The following is a 14709-nucleotide window of genomic DNA, read 5'->3' on the forward strand; positions in this document are numbered from 1 at the left end:
TAGCATTTTTTCTTAAACTTGTTGCTCTGAAGGTAGGTTGGTTTGTACAGTTGTGCTGTAGTCTAAAAGACTCTCTCTATGTCCAGACTTGAGAGTCAGAGCATATGGGACCTAGCAGCAAGTATACTGACTCAGCATACCAAAAAAGACCTCGACCCATCTCCGGAATAAACTGAAAAAATCAGCACTTCCTGGACTGTACTTCCTGTGCTTACATCCAGTCAATTCATGGCAATTGGGCCTCATGGGAGAGTGGTTTTGTATTGTTAGCCTAAATCTCTCTTAATGTGAGGTTTGATCGTACGGGGGTTTCAAACTCTCTTAACTTCACAAACTTATTGTAAATTTAATAATTTCAGCCTGATGAGTGGTGTCTGCACATGAAGAGGTACGCATTTGTGAGATGTCATCATTGGCATAATCAGTGCCCCTAAATTGGCCATGTATGGCTACCTGTTCCGCTGCATTTGTGGGCAAGTTTCATTCACATAAATATCACCAAAAAGAAGAATTTCACACTGCAAAGCCTCAAGTCTTGCTGTCAGAAATCAACACACAAAATTAGCAGTCATTAGTGGTGTTTGAGGACCTAAAACAATTCAGAAATATTATTAATACAGCTGTGAATGACTAGTCATTCTAGCAGGACTATACTGTGAGAGAAATAAAGAATGATTTAAAATGAAGTTCGATGTAAAGATAAATGTATTTCTAAAGCAAAGCAGTCCATGACTAATGTAAGAGGCAGTCAAGGGGATGAGACAGTCATGGTGATATTAGACAGGCTAATATGATAGCCTACAGTAGATGATGTTACACTGACAGGTGCAACAGAGGACGATACTGGACAGAGAAATGCATAAAGACCCTGAGGCAGCTTTCAATTACTGAACTGTATAAACTGCTGTGCCAAAATATAGCAATACAAATGACAAAACCTTAAAAATCTAAGTAAATTGGCAAGTAATGATGGTGATGATCTGGGGAACAGAATATTAAGTTTGTCTTAGTTGTATAATTTACTTTTTGTAAATTTCAGTATCATATTGAAACTCCAAACTCATTTAGATTAAGGTGATTATGATTTAAGGTCAAATGAGGAAGGGGTCAAAGGACTACATAATGGTGCAGCTAATGTGGACTCCTTGCACATGCATGCATGTAAATAGATACACACACATGATTTTGTGACGTTGAAAGACTGACTTACCTGCATTTCATGGCGATGTACTGTAGCCTTGATTTTAACCGCTACATGCCTAGCCCCAACGCTAACCCTAACTTTGGGATCCAAAACTGGTCCTTACTAGAGATTACAAGACTGACACTCAAGCAAACTACCTTGAGTACTGCAAAAACCTAGTCTTAACCCTACAATGTAATGATTTACCTTGTGGCAACCAGCTTTGCGTCACCTAATGAGACGCAAGTCCCCACGTTGTGAATGTGTAAACGTAATTTATATAAGTGACAATAACTGCTGTTTTAAAGTCTCTTCTTTACAGCCTAAAGCTTAATTTTACATCAGTCTTTCACCACAAGGGAAGTTATTAGTGGTTGATATGTGGTCAAACTAACATTCTTTTAGAATGACATCACTGTATAATCATGGCCAAGCTTTGCTGGAGATTTGGGCCTGTTTGCACGAGTTTAGTGTGCTTGTGTATGCTTTTGTTAGGATTTGAATAAGCAGCATCATTGCCTTTCTTAAGGATATACACACAAAAATCACCTACTACACCCTTTTTGTTTTCAGATCAGACCTCTGATCATAATCACAATGATTTCATCAACCTATTGACCCCTGAGCTGGAGGTCACTCCTGCAGAGGTTAATCTTAGCTCAGGCAGGAGTGTCTGTGTAATGTATACTTGAAGAAGGGCAGACACTTCAGTCCTTTGGCTTGGCTGAGAAATGTGCGCAAAGGACTAATGTCTCACACATTCCATTTCTAATAGGCCCACCTACAAAGAGTGAGCTGCAGTTATGTGCAAACAGATGGTTATTCTCAACTCAAGCTGAGGATGGACTCTCACGGGCTTGGATTTTTAATGACGTGTTCAGCCCATGCATGTACTGTATCTCCTGGCATGGGTGTGTACATAATGAAACCAATACTGTATCTCTCAACTGCTGTTACTCTCTATTGGTTAACTAAAGGTTAAAATGTACCCTTAAACATGGCTGCAATGTCTTAAGCATTTAATATTGTTTGGACATATTTTCGCTCCCCTTACCTTGCCCTCATTTATTAGATTTTACTGGTAGGAGGAAAGTGCACAGTGCAGAGTTGTGTGCTCAGTGTCCTCCTGGGAAGAATATTATTCCAGCTCTGTGCTAAGGGTCACAAGCTAGCAGGGCAGGTCAAGCATCCACTTTATCCTCATTTCTCCCCAACCCTCTACAGTATAATGCTTTCCTCAGTTTCATCTCCACCCTACCACCATTTTGACAAAATAAACACTTCATGAAATACTTCAGAAATGTTTAACATGCATTACAATTAATTTGTCTCACACGGTGCCTTGATGTGAACATTATCTAAAACCATTACCATAACTACTGTTATTTCTTTAAAGAAATACCACTCACCCTGCTCGCTTTTCTGTCTGAAAAGAATCGATGAACTATTCAGAGCGTATATGTGTGCGTTGAGTTCAAAGTCGTCTCAGTGATGCGTTCTGCATCATGTGCTTAGACTAGGCTTATTTTTTTTTTTATAAACTACAAACCTATTTACTGTATGTTGGCTCTGCATTCATGTTTAACATTATTGTGTTTTCTGCCCATTATATACACACAGTTATGAAATTAATTTCCGTAGAATAAGCATTGCTTGAAGATCAAATATAAACATTTTTTTTACTGTATCGCAATCCAATTTAATTTGCTGTTTTATTTCAAAATTAAGTACATAATGAAGCTGCACTGAGCTGTAAGCTATTACATGTGTGATTGGAAATATCTCATAACTCATACTTGTTCATGCATCTGGAAACAGAGAAGCCTTGTGCCAAAAATGACTTGATTTAAGTAACCGAGGAATACAGTTAATGGTAAAAAAATGTTTGGATTAAGCAAGAAGTGTTGCTTAGCTTGAACAAGGGGTAATCCTGTTATGATGCTCGCAATACACGGACTTCAATGTCATTCAAAATGTCATTTTACATTTTGGTTGTAAGTGTGAAACAGCTTCTTTGTAGCACAGTATAATCTACAGTACTTCAGAAATAGCAAAATAGTTAAAATTCTACATTTCTTGTTAACTGGTATCAATGAAACAGAGAGTTGATGAGCAAGCTGTAACCTGACAAATGTTGGACAAGGTTTATCCAAACATGTACTCATATCCATAACTGGCCATGGCTCCAGTCCTGCTCCCGGCCACTCCAGAGAGCCAGGTGTCTGTTCCCATCTGTGTCAAACCTCAGCTTCTCCTCAGTGTGCTCTCACTGCAGCTCAGTTAACTAAACGAGGACATGCAGTCAGTCAGCCAGCACCTCCTAAAATCTACAGCAAGCTGCAAACCACACACATACTGTATATACGGACTAGAGCCGATATTATCGGCTGATATTAGGCATTTTCCAAACTATCTGTATTGGCATTCCTTTTTTTTTTTTATTTTAAATATTCATTCCTCAGAATCATTTATAATAACAAATGATTCTGATAATTGAATATTACATTTTTTTAATAAAAAACGGACAAAACACCCTTCAACCATGTTATGAGTGTTGGCGTTGCATAGTTTGTCCACCAGAGGGCGCTCTACAACGTTCCTGTTGGCAACACTGATTTCTTTTTTGTTGTTATTGTCTTTTTGTTCAAAGGACTTTAAGTTTCATATCTTAAGTTACGCATTTTTGGATTTTTTTTTTTTAAATATATATCGGAATATCTGATTTTTAAATCATCAAATATTTGTATCGGTATCGACCTTAAAAATCCTTTGTCGGTCAGGCTCTAATACGGAACCAGATTCAGAAATGTTGGTCTGTTTTGAAATGTTAATGCATTTCCATTGTATAACAAATTCTTATTAAACTGGATTAAGTAATTATGTGAAGTATCATCCATTGTGTACCTGCATTACAGTATATGAAGCATGAGCTTTCAAATTAAACTGACAACACTTTCATGAATGAATTTAAATGTATAAATCCTTTGTTCATCATGCCATCATTTGTTTCATTTGCTTCTAAATGACTAATTTCTGTCAAAATAAAATAATAGCTTCATATTTTCTCTGGCTGAATAGTCCAACAACAGTAACAATTATGAAAATTATCTGTTCCAGATTAAATAATAATAATCAAATAAAAAAATAAAAAAAGGAGCACACAGACGTGTACACTAAATGTGCACGCAGTCAGTGGTAAATTGGTTCTCTGTGACCCTAGTCTTGCTTTGCCAAACCCTTGTCCAAAGCGCGCTGGAGGAGAGTCTGGTGACACCACATACAGTAGCATTCTGGGATGGGAGGAAAACGTGCTCTGGTTTCTTGGCATTTCTTTAAACCAATCACAATCGTCTTGGGCGGTGCTAAGCACCGGAGAAAAGCCTCTGTGCCGCTGCAAAATAGGTTCGGAAGGAACATGTTTTGGTGAACATGTGTACGTTTAAAAGTTGTTTTAGTCGTGCAACAGAAAACTCAGATTGGATAGATAGTCTAGCTAGCTGTCTGGATTTACCCTGCAGAGATCTGAGAAAAGGTTAACCATAGTTTAGGGCTGCAACTAACGATTATTTTCATAGTCGATTAATCTGTTGATTTTTTTCTCGATTAATCGATTAGTTGTTTGGTCTATAAAATGTCAGAAAATGGTGAAAAATGTGGCTCAGTGTTTCCCAAAAGCCCAAGATGACGTCCTCAAATGTCTTGTTTTGTCCAGAACTCAAACATATTCAGTTTACTGTCCCAGAGGAGAAAAGAAACTAGAAGATATTCACATTTAAGATGCTGGGATCAGAGAATTTTGACTTTTGTCTTAAAAAATTACTTTAAGAGTTGACAACTAATTGATTAATCTTTGCAGCTCTACCATAGTCCTCATAAATCGACCAGAGTTTAAAATGGCAACACAAAGGAAGCCCAAGGCAACGCATATCCGGCCTAAATGAGTGAAATCTGGCGGATTTTCCGGCGGCAACGGAGCAATCCCGGAAGTGGAACGTCAAGGATATAGACTACTGTGACCCTGATGAGTGTGAAAGCACAGAGTGGGTTCATTGACACTAATGCTCATCCTTTCGGTGTTTTGGTACAGTCCAGGCTTTAGAACAGAAAGATGCTTTCACATTTAAACATGAATGGGACTTATCAAGGGGATATGATACTTTGTCAAGTAAATAAATGCTGTTCTGTTCAACAGGCAGTTGCATCGCCCTCATATACACCATGTCTGCCATTTGAAGAGATACATACACGCAGGGCAGTATATTGGCTAAAATATCTTGATTTGTTTCGTTACTGTCCTTGACACACTTACTGTAGTCCTCCACACATACCCATGTTGTGTCCCACCCTGTCTCCCTCCCTCTTGTAGTGGGTCAAGTTCTGCATGCATTCTCAATGAGGGTTTGGCTGGTACTTGTGTGCCAACTGCATTTGGATGGTCCCACGCAGAGATTCAGCTGTAACCAGTTACTGGATTGATAAAGTCGTATTAATGCTCTGATCTCTCTCGCACACACACTCATACTGACCATGTTCCTATGGTGTTGCTTCCTTTCCAGAGACTTTGGATTCTCCGGCAAACGTAAATCAGGTAAGGATCTGAAATCTTTTTACCCTGATCAGTAGAATCTGTGATAGTTATTTTATGCTCCATCCATTTGTATTGTGTCTTCATTGTATGTACTGCTTACTTGACTGATATTGTGATTATGACTACACGTTTGAAAATGAAAAATATCTGAAGGGGCATCTGTAGTTCAGTCCTCATCTATGCTTGAGTATAGCACCTCAAGGCTACATTAGCTGCTTCTAGCATAACACACCCAGATCTTTGACCGAACTGTCGGTGGTCAAGTTGCATTATGGGTAATGTAGTCACCATATTTTGACAAGGAAAAAGAATGTTTGGAATAGAGCTGCAACAATTAGTCGATTAATCTATCAACAGAAAATAATCTGCAACTATATTGATAGTCCAGTTATTACAGTTATTTTTCAAGCAAAAAGGCAAATATTCTCTGGTTTTAGCTTTTCCAATGAGAGGATTTGTTGCTTTCTTATCACATATTACAGTAAATTGAATATCTTTTGGTATTGGAGAATTTTAAGACATCACACTGGACTGAGAAATTGTGAATGGACTTTTCTTTTACACAAAAGATATTTTACAATCAAGAAAATATTGGGAAGATTAATTGATAATTAATATAGTTGTTAGTAGCAGCCCTAGTTTGGATACAAAAAAAAGACATCTCTGGTACAGCTGGATTTATTTTGATTATTTATTTTCATCAACATTGTTATAGGAGTGCAATGCCAAAATGGTGGAGTTCTCTTTCAAGAGTACATGCTCTTCAAACACACATCTTGACTTGACTGTATTGTGATGAAACAGTGTTACTGTAGGTGAGAGACCATCTCTTTGTTTCTCTCTAAGTTTGTTCTGCCAGGCTTGACAGCCGGCTTTATGTTTGTATGTGAGAGAGCGCGAGGAACACAGAAAGACTCAGCTGAGCATGGGGATACAGGCGTAGGAGGCAGCAGGAAAAGCATGAGAGGGGTTCAGTGAACAGCTGTGCAAGTGTTGTGTATTTGTGTGCGTGTGCACCGCAAGTCTCAGAATACCCACATGCATTACTAAATTACATGCTAGCTCTGCAATCAGATGCAAAGTTGCTGTGGCTGTCCTTCCTGCAATCTGCCACAGTTACGTATGACATAGCTGGGCATTGAAAGTCTCAGTAAATGACCTGTAAGTTCATTTTTGTGTGGGCGATGCACTCATAGGAAAAGCTGTGCCAGAGTTGCCACCAAATGTAATAAGACCCCAACCTAATTTCATTATATGTTCCATGGTATTGAGGCTTTATGTAACAGTGAATGCCAATTACATAGCGAAATGGAAAAAATTGTCTTATTACAGCTGTGTGTGTGTGTGTGTCAAGTAACCTACATTCAGTCTGTGCAAGATATTGGATTGGTTTCAAGTTATATTCATATTGGCTGCCTGGAAAGTTTGTCATATAGTGCCTAATGCTTGCATGCACAGTTTTAGCTGTTTTGTTCTGAATGGTTTGGTTTGATAGTAAATATGTTATCTGCTATGTAGTTTCTAAGATGAACATGTATTTATGCTTACAATAAATCATTCTATGGACCAGTGAAAACAATAATAACACACTTTATGTCTGGTTCTCATGATGATTTACTATTCACAGTCAACATGGAGCACATACTGTACAAGCCCCTCCATACTTGATCTCTAAACCTTCAACATAGTCCCCATGCTGGACATTAGTGGTTAACGCAGCTGAAAGATTGATCTTCCTCTTTTAAAGCAGGACAGCAGATAAAGTGCAGTGAGTCTGTGGTGAATTTGTGCTGTAGCTGCAGCTTATGGTTTCCATAATTACATGGTGCAGGTCTCCCATAAGAGTTTACCGAGCCCCTTCCCCTAAACAGGAGAATGTAGCCACAAAACTGTGAGTGGTTAGATGTTTAACTAGGAACTGTGTTTACCTGGCAAGCAGGCACATAAATCAGAGGAACGTCTTAGGTTCATAGCCAGGCCACTATCAGCATAGGGTTCAAAGAAAGACGTATAATCTTCTGTCTTACAAACAATGGAGTTGTCAGGATTGACTGCCGATACCGGCCCGTCAGCATAAATCACTGTCAGATAACTGGCACCGATGAAAACACAAGCGGCCATAACCAAAACCATGGTGATGAAATACATAAAACTTCATCCATACACAGGAAAGAAAGACAAGGAACTGTTTCATAGGTAAAAGAAAACAATCTCAATCAAATTCACTCAGATTTTAGGATCAACTGCTGCTTACTTTTTAGGATGTTGAGGTTCAAGAGATTCAGATCACCTTTAAATCATCAGTGATAACCTGTATTCAAACAGAAAGTAAGATGAGCAGAAAAAAAGTTAGAAATTGGGAGAGTCGGAGAGAAGAAGAAACGGAGTGCTTAGGGGTGTAGTGCATGTGAAAAGCAGCTGGAGAGGAGAGGAGGTTTACGTGGCAAGTGGAAACCATTTCAGTGTTGCGCACACACTGAGGGAGTGTGTTTATGTGTGCAGACTTGCTGTCTTTATGTGAGCTAAAGGGTCTCTGGGGGCCTATAGGGTGTGTGTATGTGTGCACGCGGTTGTGTCTATGTGGGTGTTAACATATTATATGTGGGTATGCGCATGCTTGTTGGGAGGAAAAGGGTTAATGTTTCATGAGTAAGATTTCGGGGTGGGTCAAGAGGTCTGTGTGTTTGTTTGTATTTGCAGATGGATAAGATTTTAAACTGGCATCGGAAATCATTAAGGCAAATGAGTACTTCCAAATTACTTTAACAGCCGTATGCTGTTTTAGCAGCTTCTTTCTCAAAAAACAGCCCCCACTCTTCTACAACCATGCGCAACGAGTCTCACAGTAGCCGAAAGATTAATTTTGAGGGATAAACCAGGTTTTAATCAAATGCTGCATTTAGTTTTTATTAAAAGTCATAGATATCACTGTTCATTTCATGGATACAGCTTTAACATCAGTATATAGATGTTTTTTTCTCCCCCAAGTTACAACTTAACTCTGCTCCGCTCAGCTCCACCCCCTCCAGCAGAGAGCAGATCCAATACAGGCCTCTCTGTTTCTGATAAGTGACCATTTGTCCCAGTGGACTCCCACCCTGGAGGCAGAGCTTTTTGCTCAAAACATCATATTCAAGCCAGAAAATGTTCTGTAATGAATGAGATCAGACATGTTTGTTTATTATTTTATTTGTAATTTTGTATAAGGCTATTCATAAGGATAAGTTATGGTGTTCTTTGATGCACTTGCTTTTGCTTCACACTAGTTAAGTGTTAAAGGCATCAGATTTACTACTGGACACCTTGATGAAGGGGAGGGTTGGTTTGAAGTGCCACTTACTTTATTAGCAGTCTGCCTCTGATTCCAGACTTTTTGGAAACCAGTGTAATGGTAACTACTGAAGTTAAAGGTACCCTGTGGAGTTTCTTACCTCCAGTAGCGCTATGGAGTGATGTTTTTACAAGTGGGTCCCTGTTTTTATTATTATTATAAGTTGAAAGGTACATGCACACAGGTTACAGTTGGTGGAGGTAACCTTTCAACTTATACTGAAAGTTTCTGTACTATTTGTTTGTGGTCTGCCCCTTCTCCCTCAGGGCCACATACTGATTCAATGACATGAGTACATCTGTACTACATTGAACAGCAGTCCTGTGTCCTTTTCTAATCCAACTGCACATCTGCTGCTGATGAGCCAAACAAAGGCATTGCACTTTGCCAAATTTTACTCCTCAACCCAGATCTGCTCTTGTAAAGTTACCCCAGGGTTCAAATTATAGCATTAAGACATACAGCCCAGTGCAAACTATGCTATGAACTAAATGCCTGATCCTTAAAAAATCTCTCAGAAAGAAAAATATTTGGTATAAATGGGTAGACTAGACTCGTTTCCTCCTCTTGGTGATGAATTATTGCAAAGTTCTTAACTGTCATCATCTTTGGATGGAGCTGATGATGGGTGGGGGTGGGGGTGAGGGTTGGATGGAGTTAGGATGTCTGGGAGTGCAAGGGTGGGAGCAGGAAGCACATGTATAAATCTGAGTGAGGAGAGATATAAACACAGAGAGTGGCTAATAGAGATATCTGATGGAAGCCAAGAAGAAAGTACTTTTATTTTCAAACCTCATATAAATATTTTAGATCTACGTTGTGTATCACACACACGCAAGCTCACACAAATTCAATAATGGTTCCCAACCTTTTTTTTTTTTTCTTACCAGCCCTATCAGATTGACTCAGGTACCCCTTCATTAACACCACCCATTATGTTCCAAATGTGTTTATTTGAATATAATATAGAAGTTGAGTTTTTGTATCATACAATTGAACTGTCAATGTAAAAGTCGATTTGACCAAGTTTGTATTTGTACAACTTGGAATGGCAGGCTCTGGACATTTCAACCATTTATCTATTGCTGTTAGCTATTTCAACCATTTACCCATTACTTTTAGCTAACTGCTCACTCATTTATTTTTAATGAAATCGTAATTGCTATTTTTTCAAATTAGTTGTGCTACTCACAATGTTTCCACAGATCCCGTAGCAACTGTAGAAGTACTCCTGGTTGGAAATGACACTCACACTATGCACTGAATACTATGTGAAATCACCTTTTCCCAGGGATTGGCTGATTTAAGAACTGTAACTTTACAGGGCTGATGCATTTCATTGAAACCTTGATGTGTACACAGTAATTTATGTAGCTCATTTTATACTATTTGTTTTATAGTTCTCTTTAAACGGTTCACTTGAAATTAGACCTATCTCGTCCAAGATTGTTTTCACACATGTTCTCCTTGTTCTGGCTCTGTCTTCCTGCTGTTGCAAAACATTTCATTTCCTGAATGAGGCTGAAATATTAGCTTTTGTTTTCAGGCCTATTGACTTTGCTGACAAAGTCTTTACTTACTCACCTCAGGTCTCAGATTTACAGTTTACACACAGCAGTAGTTAATTGTGTGTTTTGAAACCTCCATTCATATCATTTCACATAGATCATGGTTTTATGAGATCATGACCTGTTGAGTTTTATGTCCATCTGTCTTGAGATTATATTGTTGATAGGTGTTTTTTTTTCTTTCTTTTTTTTTTTTTTTAGATAAGACAATGTCCGGGATAGCAGATTTATTTGAAATTAGGTTCCCAACAGCTCTTTATTTTCTTTGAAGGTCAGATTTAGTACTAAGTAAGCAAAGGCACAGAATAAATCCACATATTTGTGGTTTGAGTAGAGGGAAGATTACTGATCATGAAAAAGTAAAGAGTAGCTAATTTAAACTGCACTCAGTAAAGTTACTGCATACTAACATCTGTAAATCGAGACAAGCCAAGATCAAAGGTTATGGCTGGGAACATGATTTAGACATCTTCATATTCCCATGATGCATACAAAATGTTTTTTTTATCTGAAAATGCCTTCTAAAATGTTGCAAATTAGAAAACACACACGTAAACAAATCTACCCTAAAAGAAAGTAAAATGACTGACTTATGAAATCAATAAGTACTGCCAGTAATTTTAAGTTTTCACTTTTTATTACTGGTAAAAATGATGTAATAGTTATAGCAAAACATGTTTGAGCATTATTACTGATCAGCGTTAATTGATCTCTGAGTTGAAAAAAAAAAAAACACACAACTACATGTTTCCAAGAATAGTGTCAAAACAAATATCACTGTTTGCTGTAACTAAAGTAATTGCTGTCATATTATACTTTAAAGAACAAGATAGAAATACCCAGAATTTAAATAATATGTTCTTTGCAGTGTTTCAGCACCTAACTTTGTGGTTTGATAAAACATATTGCACAAATAACGTGAAGCTTCATAAACCACAGCCCAACCACAGTAATCCAGTGTCAGACTCTTTGGCAGTTTTAGAATTTGAGATGTTAATGGTGCTGAGTTCATCTTCATAAGTTATGAGCTCCTTGACATTTCGATTTTGTTCCCAAATTGACTGCAAAATATTTTCCCGAGAGAGACATGTTACTCTTCAGTCTGAAGGACTGTCGCCAGGTCAGCTCTTTGGAGAAATCATTCCTTATCTAAGCCTCAAACCTTCCATCTATTGGACTGAATTGTTCTTATTTTCCATCCTCAGGATAAAATTAGTTTCTCTTTTGCAGAAACTGTGTTTACTGCATTTTGAGAAACGATGGCACACCTCTTGTGACATTATTTTGCTGGAAATATTTGTTTATTGTGTAAGTCAAGAGCCCACATATTTAATTTTACACTACAGTAACCGATGGCAGTTAGTGAAAGCAGCTTGTGACCATAAATAGAGATTGTAATCTCTACTGGGTTTGTAGATCCTTTACTGTTATTCAAACACACCATAAAAGTACATTTGTGTATCTGTTGTAGCAGCAGTATTAGTGTAAACAGATATAATCTAATGTATGCAGACAGTAGCTCCCTGCTGTCTGGAGCTTTGAACTCAGTGGTCAGCCGAAGCTCTTGTTAATGTGTGAACTGAATGTCAGCTGTGATTGTCTCTGGATTCCAGCTGACGCTTGTTAGATCTGCTTTAGGTCATTCAGCTATGCTTGTTTTGAGGATTCTTCACGAATAAGGCTTAATTCGAGCTCAGTTGATGGAGCCTTATTCATGTGGGGTGAAAAAAGTTGTTGTTTGTAATGTATTGTGCATTATATGCATTTTATATACGTGCTCACAAATTAAATCATATGTTTCTGTCTTTAACAAGACATCCCCGTAATTGGTTAGAGTGACCAAACTCTGGTTAAGTAGTGAACGTGACCAAGTTATGAAAACAAAAAAAAAAACTAAGTCACTACTGGTGTTTATATGGTTAACTTAGTGAAGTACAGAAAGGAAGATTTCCATTGGCTGATCTGCACGCTGTAGTCAGAGCTCTAGTGTTTCATGGAGGGCCATCCCTCTGAGCACAGCTCCAGCCCCTTCATCTGGTTCTATTTAAGACCTCTAGTGCCGGCTCTTATGATTGGCGTACACAACCCCCTACTCTTCCTCCAGCTCCGGCCCCAACTGAGGAGAAGGAGGCTTTTTAGCAGATGGTTTATTTTCCAAGGGAAACCATTTCTTTCTCCCACTCTACTGTCCTGGCCTCAGCTGGCTTTAGCTCACTTTTCTATCACTACTACAGCTCCTTCTGCTTTCTCACTGCTGCTGCTCCTCTTTCCACTGTGTTAATGTGCCTACCTGCAACTACTGACCCGGTCCCAGCTTTGTCGGACACTCAGGATGAGGTCCCTTCAGTAACACAGAATGGATTTTCTGCACTTGACTGCTTGATCCTTCACTTCTTGGAGGGAGATTCCTTTCCTAGACTTTCAGCATCTCCATTGCCCTTGTTGTTGGGCTGGAGGGGGATGCAGCTCTATGGCTAGACTCTCAGGAAGATGCACTGAGCCCTGTGAATATTGTGATTGGCTGAGCTCTACAGACAAAGTGGCCTATGGCACAACGAGTGCCCAGCAGTCGTTCTCGTGGACCTATGGCTGGCAGCTGGCTGACAGCATGTTTTTTCCCATCAACCCCAGGTCTGGATGCTTCGGATCCCATGCTCCTGGAACAGTATGTGGTGGTGGCCAGTTACGAGAAACAAGAGCCTGCAGAAATCAGCCTTCAAGCGGGCGAGGTGGTCGACGTCATTGAAAAGAGCGAGAGTGGTGAGTAATCAAAAAAAAAAAAAGCACACACAAAGACATGTTGAGCAGAAACAGGTAGCATGCATGTGTGCTCATGTCAGACACAAACAAACTCTTTCATGATTGAGTCCATAGTTCCTCAAACATGATGCCCTTTTCCCTAACTCAGCCTTCTCACCTCCTTTGTCCACAGCTAGCTGTTACTTAGCCCCATCTGGAGGCTCACTTTGGCCTGCAGTCAGGCCTGTTTTTTCCCACTGTTGGTTTAGGCCCTAGGCCAGAATGTTGCCTCTAGCAAGAGGAATGTCTTCCAGACTTGTATTAATTATTCCACCTCACTTAAATGGAAAGCCAGCAAGACATGCCGGATTTACAAATGCCAGCTGCAGAGAGTCCTTAGTCAGCTGTTTAACCTTTGGAAAGAGCTAGCAAACAGAGCCAAGATCATGTTTTAGGATATATGTGACTCAGTTTGACAATATTTAATGTTTAATGAGTCACTAGCATGCTGACATAAAGCACTACTTCGTGATATTCTAGGAATATGCTGTAATGCCTCCAGGAACTTTTCATCTATTTTGGGTGGAAGAAGACAAAAAAATTACAATTTATAATTATAATCATTAATTATTGTTTTAGCAAATATATATATTTATAATAATAATAATAATAATAATAATAATAATAATAATAATAATAATAAAGCAGGTCCCATAGTTTTGTAGACTGGACTACGGAAAAACTACTGTTGCATGTTAGATGCTGTTAATATCATGAGTATCCAATCATGTGTCTTGGGTAAATAGACTAAAACTGGCAGCTATTACTGACACCCAGGTCTAAGCAGCTGCCTGAATCACTTTAAAGGGAAGGGGATTTGCCACATGAAGCTCAAGAACAGAGAGGTATAGGCTCAGTAACAGGGTCTGACGTTCATCTTTAATGCATTGCTGAGACAGTAAAACAGTAATAGGACTCATGTGTTCTTCAGAGGGAGGATGGGGACAGAGGGAACAGTGACCAGGAAGGCAATTGGACTTGGGTTTCATGATGGGTGTGAGTGAAATGCCATGCCACACTGGCCTTAAGGAAGAGGGTCTGTAGAGTAGAATTGCTTTGAAGTGTCACGTGTCCTGCCTTCAGGTTCATGTATTTGTTTTCACTCCCTGCTCCAGTAGGATTTCAACCCAATGGGGAGCCACAGTAAGGCGGATATTCCAACACCTTGAAGTCCTTTTATCGGGGGGCCTTATATGAGAGCTTTCCTCCATGAAGTTGAACCGCATGGTCCTGTGCTTTT

General features: G+C 39.0%; 1 protein-coding gene across 4 annotated transcripts in view; it reads left to right on the top strand.

Annotated features, from left to right (window-relative positions):
* Window positions 1-14709, top strand: part of LOC116055299 (SH3 and PX domain-containing protein 2A-like) — a 49420-nt gene that overhangs the window by 15543 nt on the left and 19168 nt on the right. For all 4 annotated transcript variants that reach the window (XM_035992194.1, XM_035992195.1, XM_031307203.2 and 1 more), the window contains 2 exons: window positions 5740-5771; window positions 13302-13430. In XM_035992194.1, the coding sequence (XP_035848087.1) occupies window positions 5740-5771; window positions 13302-13430 (161 nt within the window). The remainder of the gene's footprint in view (window positions 1-5739; window positions 5772-13301; window positions 13431-14709) is intronic.

Source organism: Sander lucioperca, chromosome 15 (assembly GCF_008315115.2).
Source record: "Sander lucioperca isolate FBNREF2018 chromosome 15, SLUC_FBN_1.2, whole genome shotgun sequence".
Taxonomy (NCBI): domain Eukaryota; kingdom Metazoa; phylum Chordata; class Actinopteri; order Perciformes; family Percidae; genus Sander; species Sander lucioperca.